The sequence below is a fragment of the Suncus etruscus genome, chromosome 3 (assembly GCF_024139225.1).
Source record: "Suncus etruscus isolate mSunEtr1 chromosome 3, mSunEtr1.pri.cur, whole genome shotgun sequence".
NCBI classification, from domain to species: domain Eukaryota; kingdom Metazoa; phylum Chordata; class Mammalia; order Eulipotyphla; family Soricidae; genus Suncus; species Suncus etruscus.
The window spans coordinates 120,842,522-120,866,191 of record NC_064850.1 but is presented as its reverse complement, the minus strand read 5'-3'; the positions used below and the strand labels follow the sequence as shown (position 1 = coordinate 120,866,191).

The following is a 23,670-nucleotide window of genomic DNA, read 5'->3' as shown; positions in this document are numbered from 1 at the left end:
GTGTGAATACCCTCCAACCTCCCCAAGTACCAAGTACCAGGCAAGTGTGATAGGTGCCCTGAAAAAAATAAAACAATCCAAACACACACTGGAGGGTTGGGGAGGGGGCATATAGGGTATAGGACTCCAACCTGGGTCAGCCTTGTTTTTTTGTGTTTTTTGGGTCACCACCTGGCGATGCTGGGGTTACTTACTGGCTCTGCTTAGAAATCACTCATGGCAGGCTCGGAGGACCATATGGGATGCCAGGACTCGAACCACCTGCCTGCAAGGGCAAGGCAAAGGCCCTACCACTGTGCTATCTCTTCGACTCTATAGAATTCTTTGTTAGAGAAATTGTACTTATTGTTAGTTCTTACAATTGTAGATAGTTTCTTGAGATTCATTGCCTTTAGGGGTTGGACTGATAACACTGTGTTTAGGGCATTTTCCTTGTACACAACCTACCTAGGTTGTACCCCCAGCATCCCATATGGTCTCCTGAGTTCCCACAGGAATGATCCCTGAGTGCAGAGCCACATGTAACTGAGAGTTGTCAGGTGTGACCCCCCCCCCAATTATTCCTTTTCTATAGAAAAAGTCCTGGTTCTACAACTAACAATCTTTAGTTTGGATTTTGTTTTAAATAAAATTAAGAATTGGAATCACTAGTAAATTTTGCATTCTTTTTTTTTGTTTGTTTGTTGTTTTTTGTTTTTGGATTATACCTAGCAGTGCTCAGGGGTTACTCCTGGCAGGCTCTGGGGACCATATGGGACACCGGGATTCGAACCACAGTCCTTCTGCATGCAAGGCAAACACCTTACCTATGCTATCTCTCCGGTCCCTAAATTGTAAATTTCTTTATGCATATCAAAGCTCATTTGGCTTAAATTCCTTTTTTTTTTTTTTTTTGAATTTTAGTCTTTGGTTTTTGGGCCACTCCTGGTAGCGCTTAGGGGTTACTCTGAAAGTGCTCAGAAATCGCGCCTGGCAGACTCAGGATCATATGGAATGCCAGGAATTGAACCATCATTTGCCCTGGGTCAGCCGCATGCAAGGCAAATGCCCTACCACTGCGCTATATCTCCGGTCCCTCTTTTGTATTTTTTTAGGGGACACAACTGACTGTACTCAGGGATCCGTCCTGGTATTGTTCTGGGAGGGTGGGGAGTACATGTGGTGCCAGGATTGAACTCAGTGTAGCATAATGCAAGGCAAGTGCCTTACCTACTGAACTATTTTTCCAGCCCTTGGCTTAAATTTCTATGGGACAATTCTTGTTTTGCAAGTTTCAGCAACCTTAAAACTTATTTTAGCTAGCAGACTCGGGACCATATGTGATCCTGGGATCGAGACTGGGTCTGTCCCAGGTTGGCCTCGTGCAAGGCAAATGCCCTGCCACTGTGCTCTAGCCCCAAAACTGGCTTTAGTTTTTAATTAATTTTTAGTTTGTGGTTCATACCTTATGTTGCTCAGGAGTTGTTACCCTGAAATACTCCTGACTGTTTTGGGGGGGATTTGGGGGATTGGACCCAGTTTGCCATATGCAAGGCAACTGCCCTTTCTACTTTTCTATCACAAAAACGACAGTGTTCTAAATTAATTTTGTTTTTATTTTTCTTCCATTGTGGGGGGGATGACACTGGGTGCTCCTGTGGGGGAGGGGTCATGTATGGAATCACTGTATGGACTGTATGCTACTGCCAGATACCTGGGGGGAGTGAATCTGTTTCTGCTCAGGTGTTCTCTAATCCTCTAAGTGTTAGAAAGCAGTATCTCTGCCTCACTGCAATCGTTTCTTTTTATCTTTTTTTTTGGGGGGGGGGGCTCACCCGGTGACGCTCAGGGGTTACTCCTGGCTATGCGTTCAGAATGCTTCTGGCATGAGGAACCATGTGGGACGCCTGGGGATCAAACCGAAGTCCATCCTAGGTTAGTGCGTGCAAGACAAACACCCTACTGCTTGCACCACCGTTCCAGCCTACTGCAATTGTTTCTTTCCTTTCTTTTAATCACTGCCTGACAGTAATGAGTTTAATATCACTTGTCTTCCTCAATTAAAATGGTTTTTTTGGGCCACACCCTGCGGTGCTCTTGTTACTCCTGGTTCTGTGCTCAGACACCAAATCACTTCTAGCTCCGGGGACCATATGGATGCTGGGGATAGAATCCGGTCCGTCCTGGGTCAGCCGCCTGCAAGGCAAACGCCCTACCGCTGTGCTGCCCCTCTGGCCCTACAATAAAAGTTTTGCATGGGACAATTCTAGGTTTGACCCCTGGCACTCTAGGTAGTCCCCTAATTTCCACCAGGAGCAACCCCTGAGTGCTGAGTTAGGAGTAAGCCCTGTGAGCACTGCCAGGTGTGGTTCCCCCTCCCCAAAATAGATAAGTTTGTACTGTTAATTGCTGTATTTCCATTGAGCAGAATAATATGTGGTAACTATTTAATAAAGGTTGAATGAAATGACTGCTGAGAAAATAATCTAGACCAGAAAGACTGCTCTTCCGATTTTGTGCTTGCGTCAAGGTTTTGCAGAAGGGTGAAGCTGGGTCTGGGCATTGTTGACTCCATTATTATATGAATTAATTGTAGGCTATCAGGCAGAACCTGAATTACTCAGTAACACCTTGGAAGCTCTTTATGAATGAATCATGGTATTGGTTTGTTCACGCTGCTTTTCATCACAAAAGCATGAAGAGAGGAAAATTCATTTCTTTTTTGGTGTTTTTAGCATTGGCTGAAAATGGCATCTGGATTAAATGAAGATGTTTGTTGGGAGGTGTCTGCTGAATCAGTAAGAGTCATCAGGGTTTCAGAAATGATTACGATTGATTCGGATTCAGTGAGGGATAAGGACCACTGCAGAGGTTAGGAAACAAGTATCAGATTGAGCAAGGAAACAGTTTTGTTGTGTAGAATTTCTTCATGATGGTCTTTCAGAAAATTTAAACATTAAATTGAGTTTTTGGAATTCAAGAAGGTAATGCTGGGAAGAAAACTCCAAACTGACTTGGTGTCTGGTCCATGCACTGAGTTTCCAACACTCACCTGGAAAGGCCATTTTTGTCTGTTTCTGAGCACGAATCCTGCTGAAGTATAGAAGATTCCTAGTGAAAACTGGTTTTGAAAGAATATCAGTTGCCAGTGCTGCTGATGAGGGCGAGTGAAGAGGTTTAAAGAGCCATCATTCTGAGCATAAATGTCTGGAGGGAGCTGAACCTCTGAAGACAGTACCCCACCTTCCTGTGCAACCAGCAGCTCTAAACCTGAGCTGTACCAAATCTGTGGACCCTAGCATTAAACCAGTTGCTCAGGTTTTGCTAGGAGTGGCCTGGAACAAGCCTCTCCTACCTCTCTCACCCCACCCCACCCCACCCTACCTTGCAGAGTACAGTCTGGAAATTGGTGATGACGGTGGTTCAGATTTCCTTGAGTTTCTTTTTTTTTTTTTTTTTTTTTTTTGGTTTTTGGGCCACACCCTGTGACGCTCAGGGGTTACTCCTGGCTATGCGCTCAGAAGTTGCTCCTGGCTTCTTGGGGGACCATATGGGACGCCGGGGGATCGAACCGCGGTCCGTCCTAGGCTAGCGCAGGCAAAGCAGGCACCTTACCTCCAGCGCCACCGCCCGGCCCCGAGTTTCTTTTTGTTGGGAGCCCCCACACCCGGCTCAGGCATAATGCTTGAAGATATGGCTCTGGAGTCATGTCTAGGACTCCAGCATGTAAAACAATGAACTCCATCCCTGGCCCAGAAATTGTAATCTTCCTTGAGGCCAGTGAGATATATTGGGTGTGTGTGTGGGGGGGAGAATTTGGGCCATACCTGGCAGTGCTCAGGAGCTATTCTTCACTCTGAGGTGCTCCAGGGAACTGTGTGGGAAGGCAGACTGGGGCTGGCTACATGCAAGGGAAGCAAAGCAAGTGTCTTTCCTATATTCTTTCTTTTCTTTAGTGATCTTTTTTAGTCACATCAAAACACTTAAAACATTTCTGTGTAGCGTCTGTGAAGCACTTACCTTATAATCCACAGCTAATTTATAGACAGGACAGGGAGAGTGCTTGAGTTTGATCCTTCTCTCCAACTGCACCATAGGAGCCCTGAGTTCCCTTCAGATGTGGCCCTAGTGACCCTTGAGCAACAGTAACTGAGCAGTACTGCATTGCTAAACTGAATAGCATTGTAGTGTTCCCAAGTGCTGCTGAAGGTTGGCCCTCAATGAATTTAGAAGTATCTTTTAAACTATATGGGTGCCAGAGATCGAATGTGGGTCGGCTGTGTGCAAGTCAAGTATCCTTTCCAGCCTCCTTTTGAACTAGACGTCATGGGCTTTTTTCCTTGTTATTTTGGGCTACACCAGAGGGACTCAGAAATCACTCTTGGTGAGACTTGGGGGACCATGTGTGGTGGTGCTAGGGATGGAACTCTGGTTGGCTGTGTGCAAGCCAAGCACCTTACCTGCTATTTATCTTTCTGGCCCACTTAAAAGCCTTTTTTTTGGGGGGGGGTCACACCCAGAAGTGTTCAGAGCTTCACTCCTGGTGGGGCTTGAGGGGGGGGACCATGTGGGGTGACGGATTGAGTCTGAGTGCTGCATGCAAAGCAAGTACTCTACCTACTGCACTATTGCTTTGGTCTCTTACTAGGCTTTTTTTTGTTTTGTTTTTGGTTTTTGGGTCACACCTGGCAGTACTCAGGGGCCACTCCTGGCTCTATGCTCAGAAATCACTCTTGGAAGGCTCGGGGACCATATGGGATGCCGGGATTCCAACCACCATTCTTCTGCATGCATGCAAAACAAATAAATGCCTTACCTCTGTTATCTCTCCGGCCACGCTTTTTTTTTTTTAATACAAATAGATTGAGTAAACATGCATTGTTCCTGTGTAGCAGCACCAGTGCTAAGTGGCACATTGTTGCGTAGATTCCTTACTGTAGCTTTATGTACAGGCAGTGGAATGTGCCAGGAGCTGGCTTCTTCAGGGCATTGTACTGTGCCAAGGCAGTGGGTGCAAACCACACAGGGTGAGAGGAATGTGGTTAGTACAGCACGAAGATTTCTTTGGAATAGACAAGATCCTCACCAAAATGATAGCACACTACTCCCTTCTTTCTGGGCTACATCTGGCAGTGCTCAGGGCTTACTCCTGGCTCTGTGATCCAGGTTGGCCACATGCAAGGCAAGCACCCTTCTCATGGTACTATGTCTCTAACCTGATATCTTTTGTTTGTTTGTTTGTTTTTTGGGGGGGTTACATCTGGCAGCACTCAGGGGTTACTTCTGGCTCTATCCTCAGAAATCGCTCCTTGCAGGCTTGGGGGGGACCATATAGGATGCCCGGATTCCAACCACCATCCTTCTGCATACAAGGCAAATGCCCTAACTTCAATGCTATCTCTCCGTCCCCTCTAGCCTGATATCTAAGGTAAATAGTGCAGCTGACCTTGGGAAAGACTTGTCATCTGTCCCTGTGTCTGTTCCTCTGTCCAAGGTAGTTGACCTGTAGGCTGGGCGTGGAAGCCCAGTTGGTGGGACTGATATCACAGGGGCCTGGTCCAGTTTGAGGGGTGTGTGCTGCCCTTGTCAGTGCTGTTCAGTCAGCAAGCTCTAGTTTTCTGCCCACCCTGTGTTTCTGGAGGACAAATTCACAGAAGCAGAGCAGCTAGATGTGTGTGTGCTCAGTGTGCCCTGGTTTGGCAATCAGGTTGTGGCGTGTGGAAGTATCTGTGGGCTGTCCGGTAGTTGCTGTCCATCACTGCAGAGTGCCTGGCCTCTTGGTGCCCCACTGTCCCGTTACTGTGGGGTGACCGGCCTCTAGGCGCCCTGCCCTCCTATCTGTGGAGGCTGGAAATCACTTCGACTCTGCATAAACATTTCTCGTGGTGATGCTCCTGAATGCCCTGTGGTTTGGCTCTGGAGACATGTCCCCTCACCATAGCGCCCACAGAGTTGTTTTGTCCTGGTGGTGCTCGTGATGTGGGTTGGCACACCTTCGGACTGTCTGCAGCTTTGCCCTCATGCTTTTGTTTTGTTTTGTTTTGGGGCCACACTTGGCAAGGGCTCAATGCTAACTCCTGGCAGGATCGGAGGACCATTTTGAACCTGCAAAGGAAACACCCTATCTGCTGTGCTATCACTTTGCCCCTCCTGTAGTAAGTTTTTATGCATTTGTACAGTTCTCCTAGCTGTGCTCAGGGATCACTCCTGGTGGGCTCGGGATCATATTGGATCCCAGATTTCCAATCTGAGTTGACTGTCTGCAAGGAAAGCGTTCCCTGCTCACTCTTGGTCTTCAGCTCTGTGTATGGTTTTTATGGGGATTGTTGAAGTGTTTAGAAATAGCAAGCAGCCATTATCCTGTAAAGAGTTCAAATTTGTTTTTATGTGGTCTTGAAATAATAGTATCTGCTTTAACATGACTTACAATTTAGACTTTATAGAATTGAATAATTGATTATGCTGTTTCTGTGTCCCCAGGGTCAGTCCTTTGTCCTTCAGAGTTTTCTGGGATTAGTTCTTTTTTTTTTTTTTTTTTTTTTTTTTGTTTTTGGGCCACACCCATTTGACGCTCAGGGGTTACTCCTGGCTATGCGCTCAGAAGTCGCTCCTGGCTTGGGGGACCATATGGGACGCCGGGGGATCGAACCGCGGTTCATCCTAGGCTAGCGCAGGCAAGGCAGGCACCTTACCTCCAGCGCCACCGCCCGGCCCCGGGATTAGTTCTTGAAATTATTATAAGGTCCTATTAAATAGTTTCCTCTAAATTGTATATATGTACACACACACACCTCAAGAGGGGTAGTATAGGGTATCAAAAGACTTAAAGCTTTCAAATATTATAGTTCAAGAAACAAATGTGTTTGCCAGAAATAGCATGATAGGAAAAAGATAACAGAATTGACTGCAAGTGGAATCTTCAACTCAAGGAATTTTGAGAAAGGGAGGGCAGTAGTAGTCTCCCAGATTTGTTATTACTATAAACCTTTTAGGGCCGGGGCCGGAGAGATAGCATGGAGGTAAGGCGTTTGCCTTTCATGCAGGAGGTCATCGGTTCGAATCCCGGCGCCCCATATGGTCCCCTGTGCCTGCCAGGAGCAATTTCTGAGCCTGGAGCCAGGAATAACCCCTGAGCACTGCCAGGTGTGACCCAAAAACCAAAACCAAAACAAAACAAAAAAAAAAAACCCAACCTTTTAGGGCCCAGAGAGATAGCGCAGCGGTGTTTGCCTTGCAAGCAGCCGATCCAGGACCAAAGGTGGTTGGTTCGAATCCCGGCGCCCCATATGGTCCCCTGTGCCTGCCAGGAGCAATTTCTGAGCCTGGAGCCAGGAATAACCCCTGAGCACTGCCAGGTGTGACCCAAAAACCAAAAAAAAAAAAAAAAAATCAAAAAACAACCTTTTAGGGCCCAGAGAGATAGCGCAGCGGTGTTTGCCTTGCAAGCAGCCGATCCAGGACCAAAGGTGGTTGGTTCGAATCCCGGTGTCCCATATGGTCCCCCGTGCCTGCCAGGAGCTATTTCTGAGCATGGAGCCAGGAGTAACCCCTGAGCATCGCCCGGTGTGGCCCAAAAACAAAACAAACAAACAAACAAAAAAAACCAAACAAACAAAAAAACTTTTAGCAGTAAAATAATATGCAGTCTATAATATGAGTTTCTTTCTTTCTTTTTTTTTTTTTTTTTTTTGGTGAGGTGATTTGGGTCCTATCTGACTGGTCAGGGATAACTCCTGGTGGTATTCAGAGGACCAGATAGGATGAGGGTTCTCAAGTTTGGGTTGGCTGCATGGAAGGCAAGCAAGTAAGTGCTTTACCTCTGTTAACCTCACACTGTCTCTCAGAGAGTTATGAATATTTTTGTTATTTTGATTTTTGGGCCACTCCTGGTGGTGCTCAGGGTTTACTCACTTAAGGCTCTATGTTAAAGACTTGGGGGTTACTATGTGGAGTGCTGGGCATAGGCCTGGGTGAGCTGCATATAAGGCCTGGCCCCACAATAGATACTGTGTTGACGATGCTTTTTTTTTTTTTTTTTTTTTTGGTTTTTGGTTTTTGGGTCACACCTGGCAGCGCTCAGGGGTTACTCCTGGCTCTAGCAGGCTCAGGGGACCATATAGGATGCCAGGATTCAAACCACAGTCCATCTGCATGCAAGGCAAATGCCTTACCACTGTGCTATCTCTCCGGCCTGACAGATGCTTTCTTGTAGTTTTGACTCATGGTATCTTTGCCAGTTACAGGCTGTGGGACATTCTTGTCATCTCAAGAAGCCTTGTTCCAATTTTTTAAACTAATTGGGCTTTTACTTTTAAATATTTCTGTCAGCTGGCATGGGTCTAAAATATTACAAGATGTAGGAGCCAGAGAGGTGGTGCTAGAGGTAAGGTGTCTGCCTTGCAAGCGCTAGCCACGAAGGACCGCTTAGCCGGGAGCAACCCCTGAGCATCAAACGGGTGTGGCCCTAAAAACCAAAAAAAAAAAAAAAAATACAAAATGTAACGGAACTTTGTGCTTTAGTAAAATTATGCTATTGATTGCTTTCTGGGGTCCTTTGGGCTCATTTATGTTTCATTCTCAAAGGAATGCTGCAAGGTCATTTATGCCCACCTTTTGCAGGTGACACAGTTGAAGCCAAAGTAACAGCCACAAGACTAGGCCGAAGTTTGTCACAGCTATTTGTCACAGAATTCCTGTTAAGATTTGAATTCTTTTTTGTTTTTGTTTTTGGGCCACACCCAGTGATGCTCAGGGGTTACTCCTAGCTATGTGCCCAGAAATTACTCCTGGTTTGGGGGACCATATGGGACGCTGGGAATTGAACCTGGCTTCAGCATGTGCAGGCACAGCTCCTTGTGTGCTCCACTTGCTCTCCAGCTCCCTCATTTTTTTTTTTTTTTTTTTTTTTGTGGTTTTTGGGTCACACCCGGCAGTGCTCAGGGGTTACTCCTGGCTCCATGCTCAGAAATTGCTCCTAGCAGGCACGGGGGACCATATGGGACGCTGGGATTCGAACCGATGACCTCTTGCATGAAAGGCAACCGCCTTACCTCCATGCTATCTCTCCAGCCCCTGACTCCCTCATTTGTGTCATCTGAGGTATCTGAGGTGTTAGCCATAAGCTACAGTGACTGTTGAACACCTGAGAGTGGGTAGTGCTGAAAGTTGAACCAAGTATTTTCAAACTATTTAATGTAAATGACAGTGTTAACTAGCTGCAGCTTTGGGCTTCCTCTGAAGGTGGTTCTCTGATCCCCAGGCCTTTGCTTCACTCAGGTTCAGGATCAGGTATCAGAAGTGCTGAGTGTAGGTTAGTAGATGCTGTTGGGCTTGCTTTGGGCACATCTCAGACTTTCTCTTGAAACTTGATTATGAAACACTTTAAGCATCTAAAAATAAAGAGATGATATAATTAGCAATTTAGATCTGGCAGTTGCCAATTTTTGGTCTTCTTGGTGACCCTTATCCCCTGCATTCTTGTATAAAAGGTGCCGCTCCCCACCCTCAATTGGCCACTCTTGACTGCTCAGTGCTTAATCCTGGAGTGTTCAGGAGTGAGCCTTAGTGGTGCTCAGAAGACCATTGTAGTGCTGAGGATTGAGTTTGAGTCAGCCACATGAGAGGCAAACATCTTGCTTTCAAACTATCTCTCTGGTCTCGTTTTGATACTTTGTATCACTCACTCAGATTTGGGGGGGGGTCATACCTGGCACAGCTGGAACCATTAGCTGGGGCAGAATGTAGGACCTGGGGCTGGAGTGGTGGCACAGGCTGTAGGGCAGGGGTCTCAAACTCAATTTACCTGTGGGCCGCAGGAGACAAAGTCCGGTGATCCTTGAGTGCAAAGTCAGTAGTAAGCCTTGAACATTGGGGGGTGTGACCCAAACAACTAAAACAAAACAAAACAAAAAAAGATTCCTCTAGGGCAGGGCCACAAAATATTGTATGGAGGGCTGTTTGCGGCCTGCTGGCAGTGAGTTTGAGACGCCTGCGTAGGGCTTTTGCCTTGTATGTGCTAACCTAGGACAGACCTCGGTTCAATCCCCCCCCCCCCCCGCCTCCCATATGGTCCCCCAAGCCAGGAGCAATTTCTGAGTGCATAGTCAGGAGTAACCTCTGAGCGTCACTGGGTGTGGTCCCCCAAATCCCCCCCACAAAAAGAATGTGGGGTCTGTAACCTAAGTATGCCAGTTCCCTGAGCCAGCTCCTGACCCTTGTGGTCCTTTTGACTTATGGAATAACAACTCCTCTCCCCCCTTTGTCTTCTTTTTTTTTTTTTTTTTTTGTGGTTTTTGGGTCACACCCGGCAGTGCTCAGGGGTTATTCCTGGCTCCAGGCTCAGAAATTGCTCCTGGCAGGCACGGGAGGACCATATATGGGACGCCGGGATTCGAACCGATGACCTCCTGCATGAGAGGCAAACGCCTTACCTCCATGCTATCTCTCCGGCCCCCCCCTTTGTCTTCATCTTTAGTTACTCCTGGCTCTGCGCACAGGCTTGGGGGATCATATGGGATGCCAGGATTGAACCCGGGTCAGCTGCATGCAAGGCAAATGCCCTACCCACTGTGCTATTGCTCCGCCTCCTTTTTTTTTTTTTTTTTTTTTTTTGGGCCACACTCGTTTGATGCTCAGGGTTACTCCTGGCTATGTGCTCAGAAATCGCTCCTGGCTTGGGGGGACCATATGGGACACCGGGTGTTCGAACTGCGGTCCTTCCTTGGCTCTAGCGCTTGCAAGGCAGACACCTTACCTCTAGCGCCACCTTCCCGGCCCCTCGCCTCCTTTTTTTAATGTACCAAATCATAGTTTATTCTTCTCAGAATCCACCCCACTTTTGTAACAAGAAAAAAAGTTTCTAAATTTGTTTTTGGGGGTCACACCTGGCTGTGTTCAGGAATCAATCGCTCCTGGTACTGTGCTCGGGGGACTATATTGGGTGCTAAGGATTGAATGTGGGTCAGCTGTGTGCAAGGCACACAGATTATCCCTGTATTATATCCCTCAAGTCCCCGAAAGACACCCACTATATTTTTGGTCTTGGCCCATACCTGTCGGTACTCGGGTTACTCCTCACTATGCAACTTAGAAGCCATTCCTGGTGGCAGTGATGGCTAATGTTTTTGAGCCCGAGTGCCCAAACTGCCGCACAATGCCCGGTCCTCTCGATAGCCAGTCCGGCCCTGTTGCCAGGTGAGCTGCAAAGCAGATACCTGCACACTTGCCTCCCGACGCGCCGCATATCTTGATTGCGGCCCCTTCTCTCATGCCAGTTGCAAGGCCTTGGCACGCCATAGGTTCGCCATTGAGGACATATGGGATGCCATAGCTCAAACCCACTTTGGCTGCATGCAAGTTAGGCACTCTTTCCCCAGTACTCTTTGCTCATGCCCTGAGCTCAAATGTATCCCATTACCCAAACTCATTTTTTTTTTTTGTGGTTTTTGGGTCACTCAGGGATTATTCCTGGCTCCAGGCTCAGAAATTGCTCCTGGCAGGCACGGGGGACCATATGGGGCGCCGGGATTCGAACCCATGACCTGCATGAAGGGCAAACGCCTTACCCCCATGCTATTCTTTCCGGCCCCACCCAACCTCATTTTTAGGAGGAGGAGCTCCCAGCTTTTCCAGCCGTTCTGTTATGTAAGCAACTACCACTTTGGTTGGTCTTAGCCTTAGCTTGTGTAGTAATGTTCTTATCTCCAAATTGAGAAACAGTTTTTCTAGGAACATTTCTGGAACGCTGTTCCATCTGGTGCCAACCCGATTCTTGGCAGTCTGGATGCCATTCAGGTGCTCGAGCTCCTGGCACCATAGGCCTTTAGCATTGCTCCTGCTGATGGACCTGTGCTGCTCCTGGAGGGCCTGAGAGTTTAAACAGACAAAACTGTATCCAGCCATTTGTTCAGAGGGGATGTGTTTTATTGAGCTATTTCAAAGTACTATCTTTCTTGTTACTTTTTTTGGGGGGGGGGGGGGAAACGACAACAATACCTGGCAACACTCGGGTTACTCCTCAGAAATCGCCCCTGGCAGTCTAGGAGACTATATGGGATGCCAGCAATCGAACCCGGGTCCATCCCAGGTTGACCACTTGCAAAGCAAATGTCCTATCACTGTGCTATCACTCAGTCCCTTTCCTGTTACTTCTGTTTGGGGGAGGGGGTTGGATCACACCTGGCTGCGCTCAGGGTTACTTCTGGCTGTACACTCAGAAACCATTCCTGGCTGGCTCAGGGGACCATATGGGATGACGGGATTCGAACCACCATTGGTCCTGAGTTGGCTGTGTGCAAGGCAAATGCCCTACCACTGTGCCATCTCTCTGGCCCACTGTTACTTCTATTTTGATAGAAACCTATATGACAAGTTTTCATAGTCCATGCCATTTCCCACTTCCTCCCAAGAAGTGTTATCGACCACTAGCTGTTTCCCTCTAGGTGTATTTTTTGGGGGAGGTTTGGGTCACACCTGGCAGCGTTCCGGTTGCTCCTGGCTCTGCTTTCAGAAATTGCTCCTGTCAGGCTCAGGGGACCATCTGAGATGCTGGGATTTGAACCAGGGTTCCTCCTGTGTTGACCACGTGCAAGGCAAACACCTTACCACTGTGCTATTGCTCTGGCCCCTAGGTGTAATTTTGTGTGTGTTTGTGTGGGGGCTTTGCCACACCAAGTGGTGCTCAGGGCCCCTAGGTGTGATTGTGTGTGTGTGTGTGTGTTTGGTTTTTGCCACACCCAGTGGTGCTCAGGGCTTATTTCTGGCTCTGAACTCAAACACTCCTGGCAGGCTTTGGGAGTCATAAGAGATGCCAGGGATCGAACCTGGGTTGGCTGTGTGCAAGACAAGTGCCCCTGTTCTATGTTATCTTTCTGGCCTCTGCACCTGGTGGCGCTCGGGTTACTCCTGCCTCTGCGCTCAGAAATTGCTCCTGGCAGGCATGGAAGACCATATGGGGATGCCAGGATTCAAACCACCATTTTTTTTTTTTTTTTGGTTTTTGGGCCCCACCGGGCGATGCTCAGGGGTTACTCCTGGCTCCATGCTCAGAAATAGCTCCTGGCAGGCACGGGGGACCATATGGGACACCGGGATTCGAACCAACCACCTTTGGTCCTGGATTGGCTGCTTGCAAGGCAAACGCCGCTGCGCTATCTCTCCGGGCCCCAAACCACCATTCTTGAGTGGGCTACTTGCTAGGGAAAGGCCCTACTGCTGTGCTGTTTATTTCTCTGTCCCCGCTCCTTGTTTTTTTTTTTTTTTTTTTTTTTTTTTCTTTTTTCTTTTTGGGCTACACCTGGTGATGCTCAGTTACTCCTGGCTATGTGCTCAGAAATCACTCCTGGCTTGGGGGACCATATGGGATGCTGGGGGATTGAATTGTGGTTCGTCCTAGGTTAGCTGTATGGAAGGCAAATGCACTACCACTTGCGCCACCACTCTATCCCCCCATCCTCCCTTGTATTTTTATGGTAACTAATTTGGGGGTCAGATTGGAATCATACTGATGGTCTATTCCTGGATCTGTGCTCAGGAATGACTCCTATTGGTACCTTGGTACAAATGTGGTGCCCAGAGTTGGCATTATGTAAGGCAAAAACACTTTGCCCCTGTCTTCTCTGTCCAGTTCCTCAAGCCAGTGATGACCGTAGTGGACAGTATGGTCAGTACAAAAATGGCTGCTTGGCTACTGCTATCTGGCTACATTGAAGGCAAGTACGTAGCTTGCCACATAGCTTACCAAGAAAATTGGGGAGAGCTGCAGGGGATGGGATTGAGGGGAGGGGGAAGAGGAGAGAGAGAACACTGATAGCTGGGGATGCCCCCAAATACCCTACCTCCAAAAAGTCTGGAAGCAGTCAGTGCTTGTGGGGATGTGGTGAAAGAAGAACTCTGCTGTCTGGTTCATCTGATTGAATACTGAATACTGTTGAAAACAGTATGAAAACTACTTGTAAAGAAAGAATAGGGGCTGGATGCATGGCCTGATCAACCCCCAGTTACTTACTGAGGACCACCAGGAGTGACCTGACCAAGCCAGGAATAGCCCTGAGCACTCCTAGGTATGTCCCATAAACAAAGAAGAAAAGAGGGTAGTTGGGGTGGTAGGACAACAGGAGGCTTCTTGCCTTGCATGCAGGCAACCCAGGTTCCTTCTGTCTTTGGCATTCTCTATGGTCTCTGAGCACTGCTCAACTGATGGGTTGACTTGGAGCCCTCATCTTGTCCCCCTTTCCCTTAAGTCTGCTGTCTTTGCGTGCCCCACTCGGAATCTGTGAAAGGTGCCAGCCACTCTGTTGGAGTTCTCCTGCCTACCTAGGCTTTTTCTGAACAGCTAGTTTATTTAGTTTCTGCCATTACTGTTTTGTGTTGGTTTTCTATAATGGATAAAAGCAGTATTTCCTATTTATTCACCTACTTTATGCTGGTCTTTGCCATGTATTTGAAAGCAGAAGTCCGAGTATATGGTGTAGGCATTTAACACATGGACTTTTTTTGTTTTTGTTTTTGGGTCACAACAGCACTGCTCAGGGGTTACCTCTGGCTCTATGCTCAGAAATCGCCCCTGGCAGGCACTGGGGACCCTGTGGGATGCCGGGATTTGAACCACCGTCCTTCTGCATGAAAGGTAAACGCCTTACCTCCATGCTATCTCTCCGGCCCCATGGACTTTTAATATATAGAAAGGACAGTTCATTCTATTTGTTATATCCTGTTTTGTTTGTATGTTTTGAATTTTGTGTCCCATAAAGGGGCTCTGGGCCTTGTTGGTGTTATTTGGGACTAAATGCAGTACAAGGCATGGAGTCAAGTTAGCCACATGCAAGGCAAGCGCCTTCACCCCGGCACCCCAATTCTCTTGCTTTACTTTTTCTGCAGCACAGTGTTAGTATTATTTGCGGGGATGGGGCACACCTGATGATGCTCAGGGGTTACTCCTGACTATGTGCTCAGAAATCGGGGGACCATATGGGACGCTGTGGATCAAACCCAGGTTTGTCCTGGGTCAGCCGCATGCAAGGCAAATGCTCAACTGCTGTGCTATCATTCCAGCTACAGTGTTAGCATTTTAAAATGTCACTGCTGGGGCCCAGAGAGATAGCCTGGAGATAGGGCATTTGTCTTGCATGCAAGACAAAAAAAAAAAGTCACTGCTGTTCCAAAATAATATTCCCTTATTACTGTGTTTAACTTTTTTTTTTGGAGAGGTTTTTGAGCCACACCCGGTGGTGCTCAGAGTTACTCCTGGCTCTTCGCTCAGAAATCACTCCTGGCAGCTCTCTGGGTACCATATGGAATGCTGGAGATCGAACCTGGATCTGTCTCAGTTCATCTCATGTAAGGCAAACACCCTACCGCTGTGTTATCACTGGCCCAGTCACTGTGTTTAATTTTTATGTAAGTTGCCTATGCCATAGTAAGAGCCAGAACTCTGGCATGTGAGTCCCTAGCAAGGGAAACCTTTAGTCAGCTGAGTTCAAGAACAGTGCCTGAGTTGCAGAGAGGGGACAACAGGACTGTATTTTCATTTAAACAACATAGAGGCAGAACAATACGTCTTCATCATGTTGTTTTACGAAAATCTTTGTTAAAGAAATAAATTGGAAACTTTTAAAAATTAATTAGTTAATTAATTAATTTTTAAAAGTTTCCAATTTATTTCTAATTTTTAAAATTTCCAATTTTATTTCCAATTTTGGCTTTTGGGCCACACCTAGTGACGCTTAGGAGTTACTCCTGGCTATGTGTTCAGAAATCACTCTTGGTTTGGGGGACCATATGGGATGCTGGGGGATCGAACCATGGTCCATCCTAGGCTAGCACCTGCAAGGCAGACACCTTACCGCTTGCGCCACCTCTCTGGCTTCATAAATAGGAAACTTTTATAGTACTTTTTTTTTAGTTTTTGGTTTGGGGCCATACCTAGTAATGCTTAGGGGTTACTCCTGGCTCTGCACTATGAAATCACTCTTGCCAGGCTGGGGACCATATGGGATGTAAGGAATTCAACCTGGTTTGGTCCTGGGTCAGTTGCCTGCAAGGCAAATGCCCTACCACTGTACTATGGCTCTGGCCCGCCTATAGAGCTACATCCAGCAGTGGCAATGCTCAGAAGTTACTCCTGGCTCTTAGCTCAGGGATCGAACCTGGGTCCATCCCAGATCTGCAGTATGCAAGGCAAATGCCTCACTGCTGTGCTATTGCTCTGGCTTTGTTTGTTTTGTGGTTTCTGGGCCACACCCGGCGGTGCTCATGGTTATTTTTGTGCTCAGAAATCACTACTGGCAAGCTTGGGGGAGGACCATATGGGCTGTTGTGGATTGAACCTGGATCAGCTGTGTGCAAGGCAAATGCCTTTACCTGCCCCTTGCTCAGAGTGTTTTGTGCATTGTATTTGGATTCTCTTTTCTCAAATTCAAGAATGTTCACGAAAAACTTAGAGCCTCTCAGTTTGGTTAAAATAGCATTCAGGGGACCCGAGTGATAGCACACAGTAGGTAGGGCATTTGCCTTGCATGCGGCCAACCCAGCTATGATCCCCTGTATCCCATAAGGTTCCCCATCCTGCCAGGAGTGATTTCCGAGAACAGAGCCAGGTATAATCCCTAAGTGGGATTGGCCCATAACTTTCCCCCAAGTCTAAAAAATTAGCATTTAAAATCTTTTTTTGGGAGCCACACTTTACACCACTTAGGGGTTACTCCTGGCTCTTCACTCAGTAATTCTTCCTAGTGATGCTCTGAAGTCTATTTGGGATACTGGGAATCAAACCCTAGTTGTTTGCATGCAGTAAAGTACCCTACCCTTGTACTATCTCTAGCCCCAACATTTAGAATCTTGTTAGGGGGCCAGAGAAGTAACTTGGTAGTAGGTGCAAACCTTGTGTTTGTGATATCCTTTTTTTTTTTTTTTTTGGTTTTTGGGTCACACCTGGCGGTGCTCAGGGGTTACTCCTGGCTTTACGCTCAGAGATTACTCCTGGCAGGCTCAGGGGACCATATGGGACGCCGGGATTCAAACCGATGACCTGCATGAAAGGCAAACACCTTACCTCCATGCTATCTCTCCGGCCCCAGTGTGTGTGTGATATCCTACACTTGATCCCTGGCACAGCAAAATCAAAAAGGAATATTGTCATGCCTTTCTTTCATGTATTTATTTCTGTAGAAGCAACTGTAGTGATAATGTTATGTTGGTTTCTTTTTTGTTTCTTTTCTTTTCTTTTTTTTTTTTTTTTTTTTTTTTGGTTTTTGGGTCACACCCAGCAGCGTTGGGGGGTTACTCCTGGCTCTGTGCTCAGAAATTGCTCCTGGCAGGCTTGGGGCTATCTCTCCAGCCCTTTTTTGTTTTGGTTTGGTTTCCCCCCCCACCCCGTTTTTTTTTTTGGTTTTTGGGCCACACCCAGTTGCGGGGGAGGGGGGGTTACTCCTGGCTCTGTGCTTAGATATCACCCCTGGCAGGGATTGCCAGGAGTCAAACTCAAGTCTGTCTTGTGTTGGCTTGCATGCAAGGTGAACGCCCTACCATTGTGCTTCCTGGTCTCATATGTTGGATTTTTAAGAGCAAGCATATGAGCTTAGTTTTAAATTTTTTAGATTGATGCTATTATAAGATTTCAGTTTTAATTAGATACAACTTGGTGTTAAACTGAATTACAAAGATCTGGCCTTAAGAGCATGTTTTGAGAGAAAGAGGAATTGTTGAGCAATGCAGCGATTCTTGCTTTTCTTGTTAAACTGAATGGTAAACTGCTATTTACTATGCTAGTTTATCCTGGGCATTACTGAAACGTTTTACTGGTTATTTGAGGCCAAACCCCGCAGTGTGCAGCACTTATTCCTGGCTCTGTGCTCAAGGGTCTCTCCTGGCGGTGCTCTGTGGACCATTTTATATGCTGGGGATGGAATTAGGTTACCTGCATACAGGGCAAGAGCCTTACTCCTGTTCTATCTCTCTGACCCAGGGATTTGAAGGCACGTTCTGGGTTGACATAAGTTAAAATTTTAGACTGTTTCATCCTTTATCAAATACACTGAAGAAACTGCTCTCATTTGTAGCGAGTTGCCTCTTGTTAAAGTTGGAATTTTCTTTTGGTTTTTGGGCCCACCCAGCTGTGTTCAGGGTGTTACTCCTGGTTCTGTGCTCAGAAATTGCTCCTGGTAGGCGCAGGGGACCCTATGGGATAGTAGGGATCAAACCTGGGTCAGCTTTTTGCAAGCAGTGCTATCGTTCCAGCCCTTCTATATCTATTTTTGGGAGGCCTCCCAAGTGGCGGTCGGAGACGGGGCCCTCTCCAGCGATTTACAGTCAGTCAGGCCTGATAATCACAGTTCACGGGAGGTGGCTCTGGTGGGATTGGTGCTCTAGCTGCGCCTGCTACACGGGGACAGATGCAGGCACCACACACCCTGGAGGGGCTCTCTTTTTGCAGTAGTGTTTTTAGAAGGGAAAAAATGGGAATTGCACCGGATTTATGGGGGGAAAAGGGAATTCTTGGTAATCATTTGAAGAATTGTGCCATTCTGAATTATTTTTACAGATCCTGTTGACAGGAAATAATTGGGTTAATGGGATTAAATGTAATTTCAGTGTGGAAGAGTGCCAGATTTCATTTATTGGAGGCCTCATAGTCATTGGAAACAAACTTAATTACAGGCCTGAAGTGTGATAAAGTGTTATGGGGCTGGAGCCTTAGTGCAGCAGGTAGGGCACTTGCATCCTACACAGCTGACCTGGGTTTCATCCCCAACACATTCTGAACAAAAACAAGCAACGCCTCTCAGCAGTCAGTGCTCTGGGGCGCAGTTGGCTGTGCCCCCCCCCCCCCCTTCCGCACTCCTCCTTCTTAGGCTTAGCTGTTCAGTGCTTATGCTGGTTGATGGGAGCTGTGTGTAGTACTATGGAACTGGGGTCTCACACAAGCTGTACCCTGGACCCCATTGCTACTTTGAAAGAAATAGTCAGTACCCTGCTTACTATCAGTTAAGAAACATTGTCTTCTATAGAAACTTTATCAGATTTTTTTTGTTTGTGGGCCACACCCTGTGACGCTCTGGGGTTACTCATGGCTTTGTGCTCAGAAATCACTCCTGGCTTGGGGGACCACATGGGACTCCGAACTGCGGTTCGTCCTAAGCTGACAAGGCAGACAGACACCTTAACACTTGAGCCACCACTTTCAGATTTGAAAATTAGTTTTAATGTGCCTTGGTGAAGAGAACATAGACACACTTTGTGTGTGTGTGTGTGTGTGTGTGTGTGTGTGTGTGTGTGTGTGTGTGTGTGTGTCACACTTGGCAGCGTTCAGGGGTTACTCCTGGCTCTACGCTCAGAAATTGCTCCTCGCAGGCTCTGGGTACCATATGGGATGGTGAAGATTGAACGGAGATTGAACCCACGTCAGTCCTGGGTCATCCGAGTGCAAGGCAAACACCTTACTGCTGACCTGTTGCTCAGAATCCCACTTCGTCCCTTTGTCTTTTTTTTTCTGTGCTTTTTAAATTTAAACAGGCTTTTTAATTTTCTTGGGGGGAGGCACTACACCCAGCAATACACAGGACTTACTCCTGGCTGTACTTGGGGAACCATGTGGGATGCTGGAATTGAAAATGGGTGGCTGAGTGCAAGTTAAGTGCCTTCCCCTCTGTACTTTCACTCTGGCCTCAAACTGGCAATTTTATTAGGATGGTTGTATTTAACTTAATAAATGTTTTATTAATTTTTAATATCACTTTTTCTAACTTAAAGTTTTCTTGTTTGCTTTGGCAGAGATGTTATGAACATAAACAGTATAGAAATGGGCTGAAATTCTGCAAACAGATACTCTCTAACCCCAAATTTGCAGAGCATGGAGGTGAGTGTAAAAACCATACACATGAAGTGAATAGATAAGGGTTTTCATTATGTGCCTCCTTTTGGTGTGTGGGTTCTGTTTTTGTCAGCTGCATTAACACTTCCAGAGAGAATGGGTCATCTTATTCTTGATTCTGAGAAGATACTTAATATCCTATTTTGAAGTTAATAGGATGACACCAACACTTCAGTTTGTGTTAATTAAGCTAATTCAAATGTGAACCACCGGTTGCATTTTAAATGGCACAACATGATTGGCTGACTTACTTTTCTGATTGGTCGATTAATGGTTGCTTAGTTGATCAACATGTTTGGGGGTCCAGGCAATTCTCAGGCCACCTGGCTGGTGGTTCCAAGCGAGGCCTGAGGATGCAGGGATGTGAGGGCCTGGTGGTGCTGGATTCTTCCTGCTCGATTATCTCTCTGGCTCCTGAAATTGTTACTAATATTTGATTTTTTTTTCTTAAACTATTTTTTTTTTAGAGACCCTGGCTATGAAAGGACTAACGTTGAACTGTTTGGGAAAAAAGGAAGAAGCTTATGAATTGGTTCGTAGAGGTTTGAGAAATGACTTGAAGAGTCATGTATGTATCCTTCTGGAGCTGTACTTGGGGACTGGTGTGTCTTCAGCTAAAGGAACAGTTTGGGTGTCAGAATTCTTGTCAGTAAGTCTGGAGGAGTTAATTTTTGTTTGTTTGTTGTTTTGGGTCACCCGGCATCTCTCAGGAGTTACTCCTGACTGCCCTCAGAAGTCGCTCCTGGCATGTTCAGGGGACTGTATGCCATGCTGGGTTTGAACTGGGGTTCGTCCTATGTTGGCTGCATGCAAGGCAAATGTCTTACTGCTGTGTTATCACTCCAGTCCCTGGAGGAGTTAATATTAATTCGAGTTGTGGCACCTTTTTGTTTGTATTCAGGAAGCATTTCTATGTATGTTTATATTTATATATTTCATGTATATGTATATTTATGTACATTTTAATATATGTTTTAAGTTCGAACATCTCGGTTTAGATAGGAACTTATAAAAGGTCTGTTTCCCTCTTGTGCACTGTGCAGATTGTTCCATGCTCACATCCTTAGAGAAGGCCATACAGTAGGAAGCTTGGATGCAACACTGTGGGAATCCCAACACAGACTGACCTCTGGCCTTGAGGCTGCTGTTCTTACCCTGTAAAACCAGGACAGTCTGTTCTATCTTTGTGTGATGCCATGAATGGTTAAGACAAGATATAGAAGATGTTTGATGTGCGCTCTCTAATGTTGAGCTCCGCTGTACCACACACACTATAGATATATGTTCTGCGCGTGTGTGACTTGCTGTTGTAATCTAGAGTGAACGCGTCTCTGGTTTATTCGGGTTAGTCCCCAGATGACCATGTTGTGCCATTTTCATTTGCAGATGACAAATGAGATTTTGGAGTGTGTCCAGGGTCCCAGTAGTTTTTTTTTTTGTTTGTTTGTTTGTTTTTGAGTCATACCCGGCAGTGCTCAGGGGTTACTCCTGGCTTCACGCTCAGAAATCCCTTCTGGCAGGCTCTGGGAACCATATGATATGGGATGCCGGGATTGGAACCAGTGACCTTCTGCATGAAAGGCAAATACCTTACCTCCATACTATCTCTCCGGCCCCCAGGGTCCCAGAGTTAACATACTAGGGAAGACTTGGTTTTCACTAACACAAGAAAAGCATGCTGATTCTTCTCCCTTTCTTTTCTTTTTTTTTTTTTTTTTTTTTTTTTGGTTTTTGGGTCACACCCGTCGGTGCCCAGGGGTTATTCCTGGCTGTCTGCTCAGAAATAGCTCCTGGCAGGCACGGGGACCATATGGGACACTGGGATTCGAACCAACCACCTTTGGTCCAGGATCGGCTGCCTGCAAGGCAAACGCCATGTGCTATCTCTCCGGGCCCTCTTCTCCCTTTCTTAAAGCTTGTGATCTTTTTTTTTGGTCACACCCAGCGGTGCTCAAGGGTTACTCCTAGCTCTGGGCTCGGAAATCGCTCCTGGCAGGCTCAGGGAGCCATATGGAATGCTGGGATTCGAACCATTCGTCCTGGATCAGCCACATGGAAGGCAAACGTTCTACCACTGTACACTCTCGGCCCTCAAGTTTGTGATCTTTAAACTTGCTCTGGTTTTCCATGTTTCCTGGGGGTTATGTGTTACTTTGGACGTGCAGGTATCCTTAACTAAATCCTTTAGGTTGGCATGTTTATGGTCTTCTCCAGAGGTCAGACAAGAAGTATGATGAAGCCATTAAGTGTTACAGAAACGCGCTAAAATGGGATAAAGACAATCTTCAAATCTTAAGGGACCTTTCTTTACTACAGATTCAGATGCGGGATCTAGAGGGTTACAGGGTAAGTAAAAGAAAAAAGTCTTTTTACTTTTAAGCAAAAATAAAGTGTTAAACTACCTACCTACCTGAATACTACTTGATAACAAAACGTTTTTACTATTCTGGTTTGGGAACCATGCAGGAGTACGAGTTCTCAGGGGTTACTCCAAATCTATATGACTTTAGTCTTTGTTTAGGTATGGCCTCATTTTTTTTTAATACTATTTGCTGTGTTGTTTTTTTATGAGTATTTTTACTTAGGCACTGAAGTATTCTAAGGCTGTTTGAATATTATTTTTCCTTTGTGCTATCTTTTCCATCTTCTCTTTCCTTTGTAAGTAGATTAATGACTAAAGAAAAGAATGGGTACCTTGGGGGCCGGGCGGTGGCACTGGAGGTAAGGTTCCTGCCTTGCCTGCGCTAACCTAGGACGGACCGCGGTTCGATCCCCCGGCGTCCCATATGGTCCCCCAAGAAGCCAGGAGCAACTTCTGAGCGCATAGCCAGGAGTAACCCCTGAGCGTCACAGGGTGTGGCCCAAAAACCAAAAAAAAAAAATGGGTACCTGGAGCAGGAGTGAATATAGAGTAGTTCAATTTGCCTTGCATGAGGCCATGCAGTTGACCTCTGTTCAATTAATTCCCAGCACGTATGTTCTCCATTCACCTCCTGGAGGAACTCCTGAGCACAGAGTAAGGAGTCAGCCACAGCATTGCTTGGTGTGACCCATATCTACCTCCTGCAGGACCCTGCTCCTGACAAAATTAGGATTTTAAGTACTCAAAAGAAGAAGGAGAAAAAGGCATTGTAGTCATATTCCTGGCTTTCTGCTCAGGGAGCACTCATGGTAGGGTTGGGGGAACCATATGTGCTACCAATGATACCACCTGGGTCAATTGCTTGCTCTGACCACTCTGCTGTGCTATTTCTCTGACTTGTGTCCCTCCTACCCTCACTTTTTTTTTTGTTGTTGTTTATTTTGGGCCACATGTGCCCAGGGCTCAGGCTTTTGTGCCCAGGGATCACCCTAGCGGGGCTGAGCAACTATATTGGTTGCTGGGAATTGAACCCGTGTCAATTGCATGCAAGGCAAATGCCCTATCCACTGCAACATTGCTTCTTCATCTTGTCTCTTAACAAATAGTTATTTGCACAAGGTAGGTGTTTGAGTCCTCTTCCATCATTGTGTTTCAGAACATGCAGTGTTGGACTACTTATTTGCTCTTTTAAAGTTCTATTTGCTTTAACGGTAAACATAAGGAAAATTTTTTTCCTTTAAAGGAAACGAGATATCAGTTACTTCAGCTTCGACCTGCACAGCGAGCATCGTGGATTGGTTACGCTATTGCATATCATTTATTAGAAGATTATGAAATGGCAGCAAAGATTTTAGAAGAATTTAGGAAAACACAGCAGGTAATAATCAGAAGCCTGAGTGTAGTAAACTACAACCAACTCTAAGTATATGAAAAGAAAGAAGGGCATTAACTTGGCTAATTA

At 46.4% G+C, this 23,670-nt stretch overlaps 1 protein-coding gene across 2 annotated transcripts in view; it reads left to right on the top strand.

Moving 5' to 3' along the window:
* NAA15 (N-alpha-acetyltransferase 15, NatA auxiliary subunit) overlaps positions 1–23,670 on the top strand; it is a 64,346-nt gene that overhangs the window by 5,788 nt on the left and 34,888 nt on the right. For both annotated transcript variants that reach the window (XM_049770023.1, XM_049770022.1), the window contains exons 2-5: positions 19,747–19,831; positions 20,314–20,418; positions 22,035–22,192; positions 23,452–23,586. In XM_049770023.1, the coding sequence (XP_049625980.1) occupies positions 19,747–19,831; positions 20,314–20,418; positions 22,035–22,192; positions 23,452–23,586 (483 nt within the window). The remainder of the gene's footprint in view (positions 1–19,746; positions 19,832–20,313; positions 20,419–22,034; positions 22,193–23,451; positions 23,587–23,670) is intronic.